This window comes from Castanea sativa, chromosome 12, assembly GCF_040712315.1.
Source record: "Castanea sativa cultivar Marrone di Chiusa Pesio chromosome 12, ASM4071231v1".
Taxonomy (NCBI): Eukaryota; Viridiplantae; Streptophyta; class Magnoliopsida; order Fagales; family Fagaceae; genus Castanea; species Castanea sativa.
In genome coordinates, this window is record NC_134024.1 from 3221804 (window position 1) to 3233383 (window position 11580).

The window sequence follows — 11580 nt, forward strand, 5'->3', positions numbered from 1 at the left end:
GATGAGAGAAATTAAAAAGCATACAATGGACTGCACTTATCTTTTTGTCTCTTGGCCATGTGACAGATTCACCTCATGAAATAGTCCAATGATCCAACATCAAGGGGGGCAACCAGCACAAGTAACACAATCACTAAACCAAGATGGCCCTAATCATTATTTCTTTCATAAGACTCAGTTTTTTATATGCATATCAAATTAGCTAGGAGTATTGCTTTGTGTTTTTTGATTAAACAAACTAGAAGGGAGTTTGAATAAGTGCTAATAATTAACTAAGGTACAGCTAGCAAGAAACTTTTTTGAAATTAAAATTAACCCAAAAGAGTACAAGTATATGCCAAAGGAAAGGGAAAGCGATGATGCATCAACCAACAAAACTCGAATTTAGAAGGATGGTGACTTACGGGCAATAGAGAGAAAAACGTTGATCAACCTTCTGGGTCACTTCACAAAATTCCTTCCAATGAAAAAATCTCAGGTCACTAATCACTCACTTGACTCCTCGCAAGCAGCTATGGACATGCATATTCTCTATTTTTAAAAAAGAAATTGGATCCCCCTAGTTCCATCCCCTACCCTTGCAGCTCTCCTCCAACAGGATTGGTTGCAATTGAACCCTCTCTAAAGGTCTGGATTTGCTTTTCTTGCTGTTGTTGAGGCTTTTCTTTGTTTTTTGAACTATTAGTTACCCTGCACATTGAAATCAAACAAACTTTTAAAAAAGTTGGCCACATTAGTGGCAGAGAAATGCTCTTTCTTCACAGTTGCCTTGTTCCTATAAGTCCAAATAGACCATAAGATAGAGACAAAAGACAACGAGAAGTACTTTAAGTTCTCTAAATTGCCCTGATTTCTCTTCATCCATGCTTGAATCAAGTAAGGTTGAATGAAATTAGTTCTAATGGATAGATCAAACCAAACCAGATTTCTCTAGATGACAAGGGAAAAAAATAAGGTCTAAGGTTTCTGCATCTTTGACACACAGAATAAAGTCCTCACAAGTCTTCTCAATTCTGCCCTCACAAGAAGAAAATTCAATAAAATCCTCCAAAAAACGACATTAATTTTAGAAGGTGATTGTAACCTACAAAATGGCTCCAATGCTCAAGGTCTTCACTTATGGTTGTGCTAGTAAGATAAAAAAAGGACCTGCCAGCATGGTTTCTACAATTTCTGCTAAGCAACAGCCATTATCCTTTTCAACCAAATAAGCACCAGATTTAAAATGAGACCTTATGAGCTTGTCAGCAACACAAACATGAATTTGTAAAATTCTCTCAGAATCATTTTGGCCAAAGAGTTTTCAAACGAATCTAGAATTCCACCCCGGCTAAAAGTATTTTTGACTAGCACATCTGCTACAACATTTACAGAACCTAAACAGTTTCATAGGACACCCCCTTGTTGACATACAAAAAAATTGGAACCATATGTATATACTTGGATGTCTATAAAGGTATATTATCAATTTACTATGAGATGTAATAAATCAGGCTAAAATGGCAAAACAATGACAAAAATGTGACAAAACTTAAATTGTAGGTGTAAGGCATCAAAACGACAATAACAAGTAAAGTGGGGTTTACAAATCTAAGCATACTACCTTCTCCCATTTTCAATCTTGTTAAATACTTGCTTGCCTGCTTGGGTCTAATTACTATAAAGATGAACATGTGAGAAGGGCATGGGTGGTTGAACTTGGTCATGATCCTAAACAACCTGGAAAATTTCAAGAATATCAAGAGCCAAAGAACAATAATCATATGTCAAACACTTCCATAATTAAAAAGCAATTATAAAATGAGTTTTAAAGTATTAATATCATAGATAAATGAGGTAATTATATTACAGATGGAGGCAACACATGTGATAGGCTATAGCACCCTTTCCATTCAAACTTGACATTATATATATTCTGTTAAGCTCCTAAATGTCTGGGGAGGAAAATAGAATAGGAAAAAAAAGTCTAGCTAAGAAAATGCAAAGGAAAAAGATATGTCTATTTAAGATGAGATTTGGCAGCAAAAACTTCCAGTTTTGATGTTTACTGACTTTTAATCACATTAAAAGCATGCTTTTAAAACACCAACAAAAGCATTTTCTTGCCATTCTTTGTTGTCAAACCACTAGGAGTCTCATTGACAACTCTACTCAAACATGTGGTGGGCAATCCATTAAAATATGTACACTAAAAGAAAAAGAAAACGCAGAAACCAACAGGGGAAAGACAGTAACTTACTGAAAAGTTGATTAACCATCAGGGTTACGTTCATTAGATTCTTCATAATCGCTTAACTCCTCATCACAGTCCTTGTACTCACTTGACTCCTCAGAATCAGAGTTACCATTGGTTTCTGTGTGCCTTTTAATCCTTTTTGAGCTTCCTTCTCCACTGGGTTCAGCCCCATTGTAATCATCACGATTGCGCTTGACTTTGTGACATTCCACTGCCACTGACGAATTGTCGAAATTATGATGGAGAACATCCATGCCATCATAAGGAGTGATGCTGCTGTTGCTATTCTGGACCATTGTTCGGTCAAGATCTTCTATGTCTTTCATATGAATCCCCCATTTTTTTACCTTCAACATTGAATCAGCGGTTTCAATTTTAATTCTAATTTGACTGAATCCATTCACGTCACCTTCCCACAATAATTGATTTGATTCCTCGTCGAAGAATTGAGGAACCACATAGACTAGCGAAACGTGATCTGATGAAACCTTATAAATTGAGGGATGGTATTCAATACGAATTCTTTTTCCATTGGCTATCAAATGATAACTAAGATCGGTAGTGAATTGATATGGATCATCATTCGTACAAAACATAACGCAAATAGCAATTCCCATGTTCTTACACAAATGAGAAGGTTGTTTTATTTTCACTTCATTCCCCATGCTTTGGTGGCTAAACCACTCAGGAATTTCACTTCCAGGAATAACAATGGCATATGGATAATAAGGCTTGGGTTTTAGGACTGAGAGAGGAAGAGAGGGAGAGAGCTTGAGGGATTTTTTTATCCCAGAGATAAACCAGTCTATGCAGCTTTGATTGTCAGCCAATTGAAAGCAATTTTGAAGATAGAGAGATGGTTCCAATGAATCGCTTGGTTTTAATGGATCTGGTAACATTTCTAGTGAGATACAACCTTCTGCCTCAACGCGTCGAAGATTCAATGGAAGCTTTGGCAATGATCGAAGACTTGTGCAATTATTCAAGTACATCTCTTGCAAATTCGAAAGTCGAATGATGCTTTCCGGAAGGCAAACAAAATCATTTCCACTTAGATCCAACCATTCTAAAGAGAATAAGGAACCAATATCATTGGAGATTGCCTTGAGATTGCAGTCTTTTAAATACAAGTAGGTCAAAAAAGATGCAGGTGATAGAGATAGATAAGAGAATAGCAAGTCGATGGGATTAGATGATAACCCCTTGCATCCTCTGAAATCTAGAAAATAAAGACGTTCTAAGAGACCAATGGAAGAAGGGACCTTTCTTATAGCAGTTTTGCTCAAATGCAATATGTTTAGACTTCTGGCATTCCCTAGGTTCTCTGGCAGTCTATCCAGTTTTGAGCATCCTTCAAGATAGACTGTTGTAATCAACTTTAAATTAAAAATGGTATCAGGTAAATGCACAAGATTTTTGCAATTACGTAAATCCAAGTCACAAAGGTTAGTCAAATGCTCAATTGACGTGGGTAGTGTTGTAATTGCAGTACCCCTCAAATAAAGGAGGTGTACACGTTTCATGTTTCTCCCAAATTTTGGAATTTTTGTTATTTTTGAGCAACCATGAAGTCTAAGTTCCGTGAGACACTCCATTTCAAACTTGCTTGGAAGACATCTGAGGTTCTTGCACCCATCTAAATTAAGAATAGTAAGCTTTTTATGAATTCCAATTGATGGGTGAATCCTACGTAAATTTATACAATCTTCAAGAACCAAACTCTTAAGATTTGGGACTTCAATGATGCTTGGAACTTCAATAAGTTTTGGAGATTCACTTAGCTCAATGAATTTCAAATTCTCAAAACTCTGTTAAAAGCCAAAAAAGAAAAAAAGAGTAAAATAATTAGTTTCTACAAACAAACTTATTATATATATATAAAAAAAAAAGTAGTATAAGGGTACCTAAATTACCTTTGATTGGGAACTTGATGTCAACGATTTTGAAGGGTACCCTCTCCAATCAAGAACTCTTAAGCTATTAGGAAGATGTTTGAGATCATGCATAAGTTGAACACCACAAATTTTAAGCAATTTTAGATCTCCCATCTTTGAAAAGGCTTCAGGATTCCAATATACCTTTTTTGCTTCATGCAACTTTAGTACCATGCCTTGAATTGCCTCTGTTCCCTATTAATAAGAATAAGAGAGATTAGTATAAAATGTATTATATTATTGCTAGACTAATATAATTTAAACTCCATATCATTCTTTATTAAAAAAAATATGTTGAATAATAAAATAAGATATATGCTTAGCTTCTTTCAAGAACCCCTTACCGTATTTTTTGTCAACACATTGTCAATATCTTCAAACAACCACAATCTACTACGTTTCCCGGGGTCTTTAGGGCACTCTTGATGAACTATATCTCGGCCCATTTCTTGTAGTAAATCATGCATCCACAATTCATTTTTATGCAATTTAACTAGAGATTTATCAATGAGAATCTTTAATCCAATTTTAGGATAAAGCCCAAGATAGTCTAGTATTTTTATGACAAAATCTGGATACACGTGATTAAAAAAACATGCAATATTTAAGAAAATTTTCTTTTCTGTTGGGTGTAGTCCATCAAAACTTATTTGAAGCACATCGAGAATTCTTCTTTCAGGAAATTCATTGAGCCTATCCAATCCATTTCTCCATTCATCAATGTTTTTTCCGAACAAGAAAGAACCCAAAACTTCAAGGGCCAAAGGAAGACCCTTAGAATAATTTACAAAAGCTTGAGATAGCTTTCCATAATCTTCAGGTGGATGGTCCATTTTCAAAGCTTTCAAATTAAAAAGTTGAAGAGCTTCCTCATGATTCAAGACTTCAGCCTCATATATTTCTTTTACTCCTAGCAACACCAACAAATTCTTATCTCTTGTTGTTATCATAATTCTACTACCTGAACCAAACCAACAATTCTTCTTAGCTAACTTCTTCAATTGGTCTAATTCATTTACGTCATCAAGAACAAGAAGAATCTTTTTGTTACGTAACCTACTTTTTATCATGAGAACTCCATTATGAACATTGTGTACCTTCAAATCTCTATCATTCAAAAGTTCCCTCAAAAGTATTTGTTGTATCTTATGTAAACCACATTTTTTAGATTCTTCCCTAATACTAGCGATAAAACTACAAGCTTCAAATTCATTGGAAATCATACCATAAACAACTTCAGCAAGAGTTGTCTTACCCATTCCTCCTGTCCCCCAAATTCCTATAATGCGAACATCATTTGACTCCATAGCTAAGTGTAACTTCAATTTCTCAACTCGGGTTTTCATTCCTATTAGTCCAACAGTATCTTCTGAGAATGTATTTCTCAATTTATTTAATATCTCTTTCACAATGACTTTGATACATTTTGCCTCAGACCTACAAAAAAGAGAGAATAATAAGCTGTGAATCTGAATCTACCAGTGCAGGATATATCCATAATATAAATTTAGTAGATATATGGCATTAAGTTTAGTTTGTTAAAACTGAAATTGGGACGAATAGATGTAATCGAATGCTACTTTGTTATATTATTTTTTATAATAATGTAATTAAACGCTTCGAGCCAAAATCCAAAGAGCTACCCATATAAATTTTTTTTTTTAAAGGAAAACTACCCATATAGATATTGGGTTGCCAACTTACCATCGTTCATTTTTAGCAATACAATTATGAACTGTTCCTTGATTCCTTTCTTAATTTTCATAAATAATTGTGGTTGAAATTTCCTAGACTTTACATCTTCAATCTTTAACATGTTTTATACCTCTTTATGTGTAATTTCATATGAAACGTTTCCCTACTTCCCAAGATCTTGGCCTTCCAAACTAGGAGGTGGTATATCCTGCACCCGGCATATATGCCGGGTGTCTCACACAGGGGCGGGCCCCACACACTGTGGGGCCCGCCCCTGTGTCTCACACCCGGCATATATGCTGGGTACAAGATATAAAAATTGCCAAACTAGAGCTTTAATTTACAGGGAGTAAGGAAGAAGAAGAAAATCTATGAACGGGAGGGAAAAAGAGCAGCTGCAGAATATTTAGAAATGAGGAAATTCAATGTCATCATCCAATCCCGTTGCTTACGATAGCAATGGTCACTAATAAGTCGAGCAATGTTAGGGACCAATTTTTTTTTTTTTTACAACTTTTGCCACAATTTGCCATGTGGTGAGTTATGAGTGGTAAATGTACGAACACACCATTTGACCTCTACCATTCACAGCTTATCATGACTCATGTGACAAAAATTCCACTAGAAATCCCACTAGTTGTGGTAATAGTTGTGAAATTTTTTGTGTCTTTAGCATTTAATTTTCCTTAATAAGTCTACTAAATCTATCAAAAAAATCACTATAAAAAAATATAAAAAAATAAAAGAGCCGACTAAATAGCCTTGTTGACCATTAAACAAGAGAGGTGCTACGTCCACAACATTTTTACAACAATTTTACAACAAATCATAGGTGGTTAGTTGTTATAGGTTCAAATTTGAATCTAACACTAAGATTACTTTTTTGTCCCAACAATAACAACCAGTAACAACTTGCCACTTAGGATTTGTTGTAAAAATGTTGTGGACATATCATTTTTCATTAAACAATGGAATCTTTCTCTTTGCTTATTTGTATTGTACATCAAATCATTAACTGTTTTTTTTTTTTGAGAATTAAATCATTAACTGTTTTAATTGTTTCAATTGTCGCCCTAAATAAGTTACTGTTAACTACAAATAACAAAAATTGACATAAATTGTGACTTATTCCTGCCTAAAAATATTATTCCATGCAAAATTACAAGATATTTGGTAGAATATATGAGAGTTTTAGAATTATATAACAATCGGTCATTTAGTTATTGTCACCAAAACATTCACATTAAAATTAGCTATTATTATATAAGCTCATGTCAAAATCACATCAAATCATATATTATAATACTTAAAATTAGGATTAATTAAACCAACATTCCTTGAGATTTATTCAGATGACACTCGTCCCAACAGCATTTACATAAATAACACTCATTCCTCTTGAGGTTTCTATAAATCCAACATGTAAGTCCTACTTTCCTGCTCTAGATGGAAGATGTGCCACAAGACATTACTCATGTACTTTAGGCAATTTAGCCTTGTTTGATTAATGAAGTTCATTTGTCTTCTTCTCAAAAAAGAAAAAAAGAAGAAGAAGTCATACTCGATAAATCTCCATATTCATTGATGAACCCATATAAGTGTGACCCTTCCTGCTGGGACAATACACAGGACATGACAACTTAAATGTCTTATTTGTGATGTTGAGTTTATTCTTTGCTATTTATATAAAATGAGCAATTTATACATAGCTTTTATTGATGTTAAGATCTATAGGACTTTTTTATTTGTTGTGTTATTGTAGAAATTTGATTTATGTTATACTTGCTTTAAATAACTCTTTTCATGGTTAGATCCTAAAGAAATTTCACTTCTTCATGAATTTATCTTGAATTAGGATTGTTAGGTTCTAAATATTTAGTCTTAAATGTTTAGGTTCTAAATATGTTGTATGTTGGAAAACCAAGAACAAAAACTAGTCTAGAATAAGATCTTAGTGTCTTTGAAGTGGTCTAGACATTGCTTAAGTTGATATAAGTTAAGGTTCAAGAACGTACAAGCTACAGAAAAATGAATTCAGAAACTGAAGAGCTCGACCGATCGAGAGAGACCTTCAACCGATCGAACTGCAGTTTGCTAAATTTTAATTGATTTGAAGCACTTTTTTTATTAAAGTTTTAGTTTGCCTAATTATATTATTATTTTAAAAAAATTTCATTAACTCCTTCACTATTTTTTAAATGGAATTAAGTATGGTTTGATTCCAAAAGAAAACCATTTTTTCTTCAATCTTTTTTCCCCCTCACTTCCCACCATTTAAGAATTTTTTTTTTGGGGGTATCTTTTTAATTTGACAAGTTTAAGACTTTAAGCTCATCATATTCAGTACTTCAAATTTTGTCATTTACTTTTTAAAATATGAAACCAACAAAAATTCATGTTTTTGCAGGGCTAACTTTTATTATATATATATATATATGTATATCTTTGTGTTCACCTAGTTTTACTTTTATTATATCTTTTTTCATTTTTTATGTTTAAAGTTTTCTACCATTTCAAAAATTAAAAAAAAAAAAAAAAATTTCTAAATGAGACAGCTTTTTTGACTGGGTGGTACAAGTGACACAAATTGCAAATAAAGCAAAAAAATAAAAAAGAATAAAAGTTCTAATACACATTTACACACGCCTGAAAGAGTACGATTTTGGTTGAAATGACTTAGGGTCATAGTTATAGTTGCTTGTATAATAAAAAAAAGTACTGCATTTTTAATTAATCAAGTCCAAAATTCGTTCGCAGGTTTGTTTGTTTCAATGAAAAATAAAGATAATATTTTGGTGTTTTTCGACATTTTGTAGCATCGGAAAAAATAAGTTAACGAAAAACTATGTTTGGTCAACAGAAAAATTATAGCTTATTTTTAGAGATTATTTTCTACTAAATTTTGTTGGAAAACAACTCTATCTTAGCAAGCAAATTAAGGAAAGTTATGAAAATTTTTTAGCCCATTTAAGTTGCTACCAAACATAGAAAAATGATATAGTATTATAAAAAATACTTTTTAAGAAATGACTCATTTTCTAGAAATTATCACTATCGAAACAAACAGAACATATGTCAAGTAATGTAAAATCGTGTAAAAATACATAGTCATTATAGTTACCATGTAAATTTTTATTAACATTATTTATTTTGCATTTAGTTATTTATTTTTTCTTTACATATCTTGAAAATGAAAGAAGATAGGGAAGGTTAGTTTTTGAATTTGAAAGAATGAATTTTTTTTTTTAAATATCAAGAAAAATTAATATGAAATGTTTTGTGAAATAGATAATTTAATGTAGGGTATTTTGAAAAATAAGTAAGAAAGATATAAAAATTAGATCCTTATACTAAAATAGAAATAACTTTTTATATATATAAGATGCACATGCTTTAAACGTGTGTGTAACAGTGTAAAAAATGCTGCTAAAAAAAAACCACGATCTTACCTTTGATGTGGCAGTAAATGCTCGCCGGATAAATTCCCCACTTCTGTCATAGCATCCTTCCATTTCTGGATCTTCTCTCTGTCAATTCTGTCATCTTTCTGATGTTCGTCAAAGGCTTTTTCAAATGGCCCAGTCTGCTTCCGTACGTCGGAGGGATCTACGTGGTAAAAGACAGGCACCACTTTAAGTCTCTTATTTTTTTTGCATTCAACAATTTCAGTAAGTTCATTCAAGCACCACCTAGAATCAGCATATTGTTCTGAGAAAACAACGATTGCATACTGGGAATTTTTTATTGCTTGTATGAGCTCAGAAGCAATTTCCTGTCCTAGTTGGAGTTTTTCGCTGTCTCTAAAGGCTTCAACGCCTCTCAATCTAAATGCCTCAAATAAATGGTCTGTAAAGCTATGGCGGGTGTCCTCACCCCGAAAACTGAGAAAAACATCGTAGTTTGAACCAGGAATTGAAGAAGAAGATGATGACAATGATAAAGAAGGTGTTTCGGAGCTAGTGGAAGCCATTGGAAACTTAGTAACTAGCTTTTTTGTGGAAAAGTTACAAAGAAAGTTGCAGAACAAAGAAAATGGAAACCAGGAAAGAGAGTTAATAGAGCTTTATGAGATCTAACTTTCTGTAAGAAGAATGCCCTATGGCAAGGAACGTAAAGCTAGCTCTAGTAAGATGAATAGATAGAGGTGTAGGCAACGCTGGTATGGGATATATGGACTGATAGGAAAAAGTTTATATAGATAGATATCAAAGGCTAATAATTAGTAAGTATTATGGTAATAATTAGTCTAAGAAATGCTTATCTCAATTCAAAGGCATCTTCTAGGAAAAATGTTTGAAAATGAGAGCTGGGAGAAAAGAACCTTAAAAGGATAAGAGAGCAGCTTTGATACATTAACAATGTTTACCAACCACCCTTTTGTTCTTTAAAGGGCTGAGCATACACATCCTCTCCTTCCAGGCATCTTCCAGTCAAAAGGCGGACTCAAAGTTATCAAATCTATGAGTAAAACAAAACAAAAACAAAAACAAAAAAAAAACAGAAGGAAAAATACAAAGTCAGATTTAGTTTATCTCATGCAATTGCATGTTAAAAAGCAAAGGGATTGGAACGAAAGAGATAAAGAGACTTTGTTTGCCCACCACACCTACTCATTTTTTAAACAGAGTAGGTTTGTAAGTGGCCATCTCAATTCAAACAAGTTATATAATAATGACTTAAATTTATATTTGTAAAAGAGACTTTGTTTGCCCACCACACCTACTTATTTTTTAAACAGAGTAAATGTGCAAATGACTATCTCAATTCATACAAGTTATATAATAATGATTTAAATTTAAATTTGTAAAAGAAACTTTGTTTGCCCACCACACCTACTTATTTTTTAAACAGAGTAGGCGTGTAAGTGGCTATCTCAATTAAAACAGGTTATATTATAATGACTTAACTTTATATTTGTAAAAGAGACTTTGTTTGCCCACTACACCTACTCATTTTTTAACTAGAGTAGGTTTGCAAGTGGCCATCTCAATTCAAACAAACTATATAATAGTGACTTAAATTTATATTTGTAAAAGAGACTTTGTTTGCCCACTACACCTACTTATTTTTTAAACAGAGTAGGTGTGCAAGTGGCCATTTCAATTCAAACAAGTTATATAATAATGACTTAAATTTATATTTGTAAAAGAGACTTTGTTTGCCCACCACACCTACTTATTTTTTAAACAGAGTAGGCGTGTAAGTGACCATCTCAATTAAAACAAGTTATATAATAATGACTTAAATTTATATTTGTAAAAGAGACTTTGTTTTCCCACCACACCTACTCATTTTTTAATTAGAGTAGAAATGCAAGTGGTCATCTCAATTCAAACAAGTTATATAATAATGGCTTAAATTTATATTTGTAAATAAAATAAATTATGATGAGCATTGTTTAGCCCACAAGGTATGTCAGTATTAAGGCAATAATTAACCCAAGCAATGCTTATCTCAATTTAGAGGCATCTCCTAGGAAAAACAATTGAAAATGAGAGCTGGGAGAAAAGAATATTCATAGGATGGGGGAGCTGCTATGACATCAATTATATGCAATGCTTACGAATTCAAACTAACGTCTAGGTCTATTTAACTGTAGGAATCAGATCAAGCATAAAGGTATCATTCTTCGAGCACGCTTTTGTTCTTTAAATGTGAATTCATTCATAATAGTATTAGTCCCTTGGTATCTAATGAGAATGTATAACTCAGTTA

At 32.8% G+C, this 11580-nt stretch overlaps 1 protein-coding gene across 1 annotated transcript; it reads right to left on the reverse strand.

Moving 5' to 3' along the window:
* Nucleotides 1-128: 128 nt before the first annotated feature.
* LOC142621247 (TMV resistance protein N-like) lies at nt 129-10022 on the reverse strand. Its single transcript, XM_075794568.1, has 5 exons — nt 9315-10022; nt 4515-5607; nt 4150-4365; nt 2240-4044; nt 129-690 (listed from the first exon to the last, which is right to left on the reverse strand). The coding sequence occupies exons 1-4, from the start codon at nt 9833-9835 to the stop codon at nt 2251-2253; spliced, it is 3624 nt and encodes a 1207-aa protein (XP_075650683.1). The 5' UTR covers nt 9836-10022; the 3' UTR covers nt 129-690; nt 2240-2250.
* Between the last annotated feature and the right edge of the window lie 1558 nt (nt 10023-11580).

Bases quoted from the DNA above. Each gene is read 5' to 3' on its own strand.
- LOC142621247 (XM_075794568.1), bottom strand. From the start codon at position 9,835: ATGGCTTCCACTAGCTCCGAAACACCTTCTTTATCATTGTCATCATCT. The intron at 5,608-9,314 runs GTAAGATCGTGG...TCTTTTTTGTAG, and splicing joins CATTTACTGCCACATCAAAG to GTCTGAGGCAAAATGTATCA. The intron at 4,366-4,514 runs GTAAGGGGTTCT...TCTTATTAATAG, and splicing joins ATGTGTTGACAAAAAATACG to GGAACAGAGGCAATTCAAGG.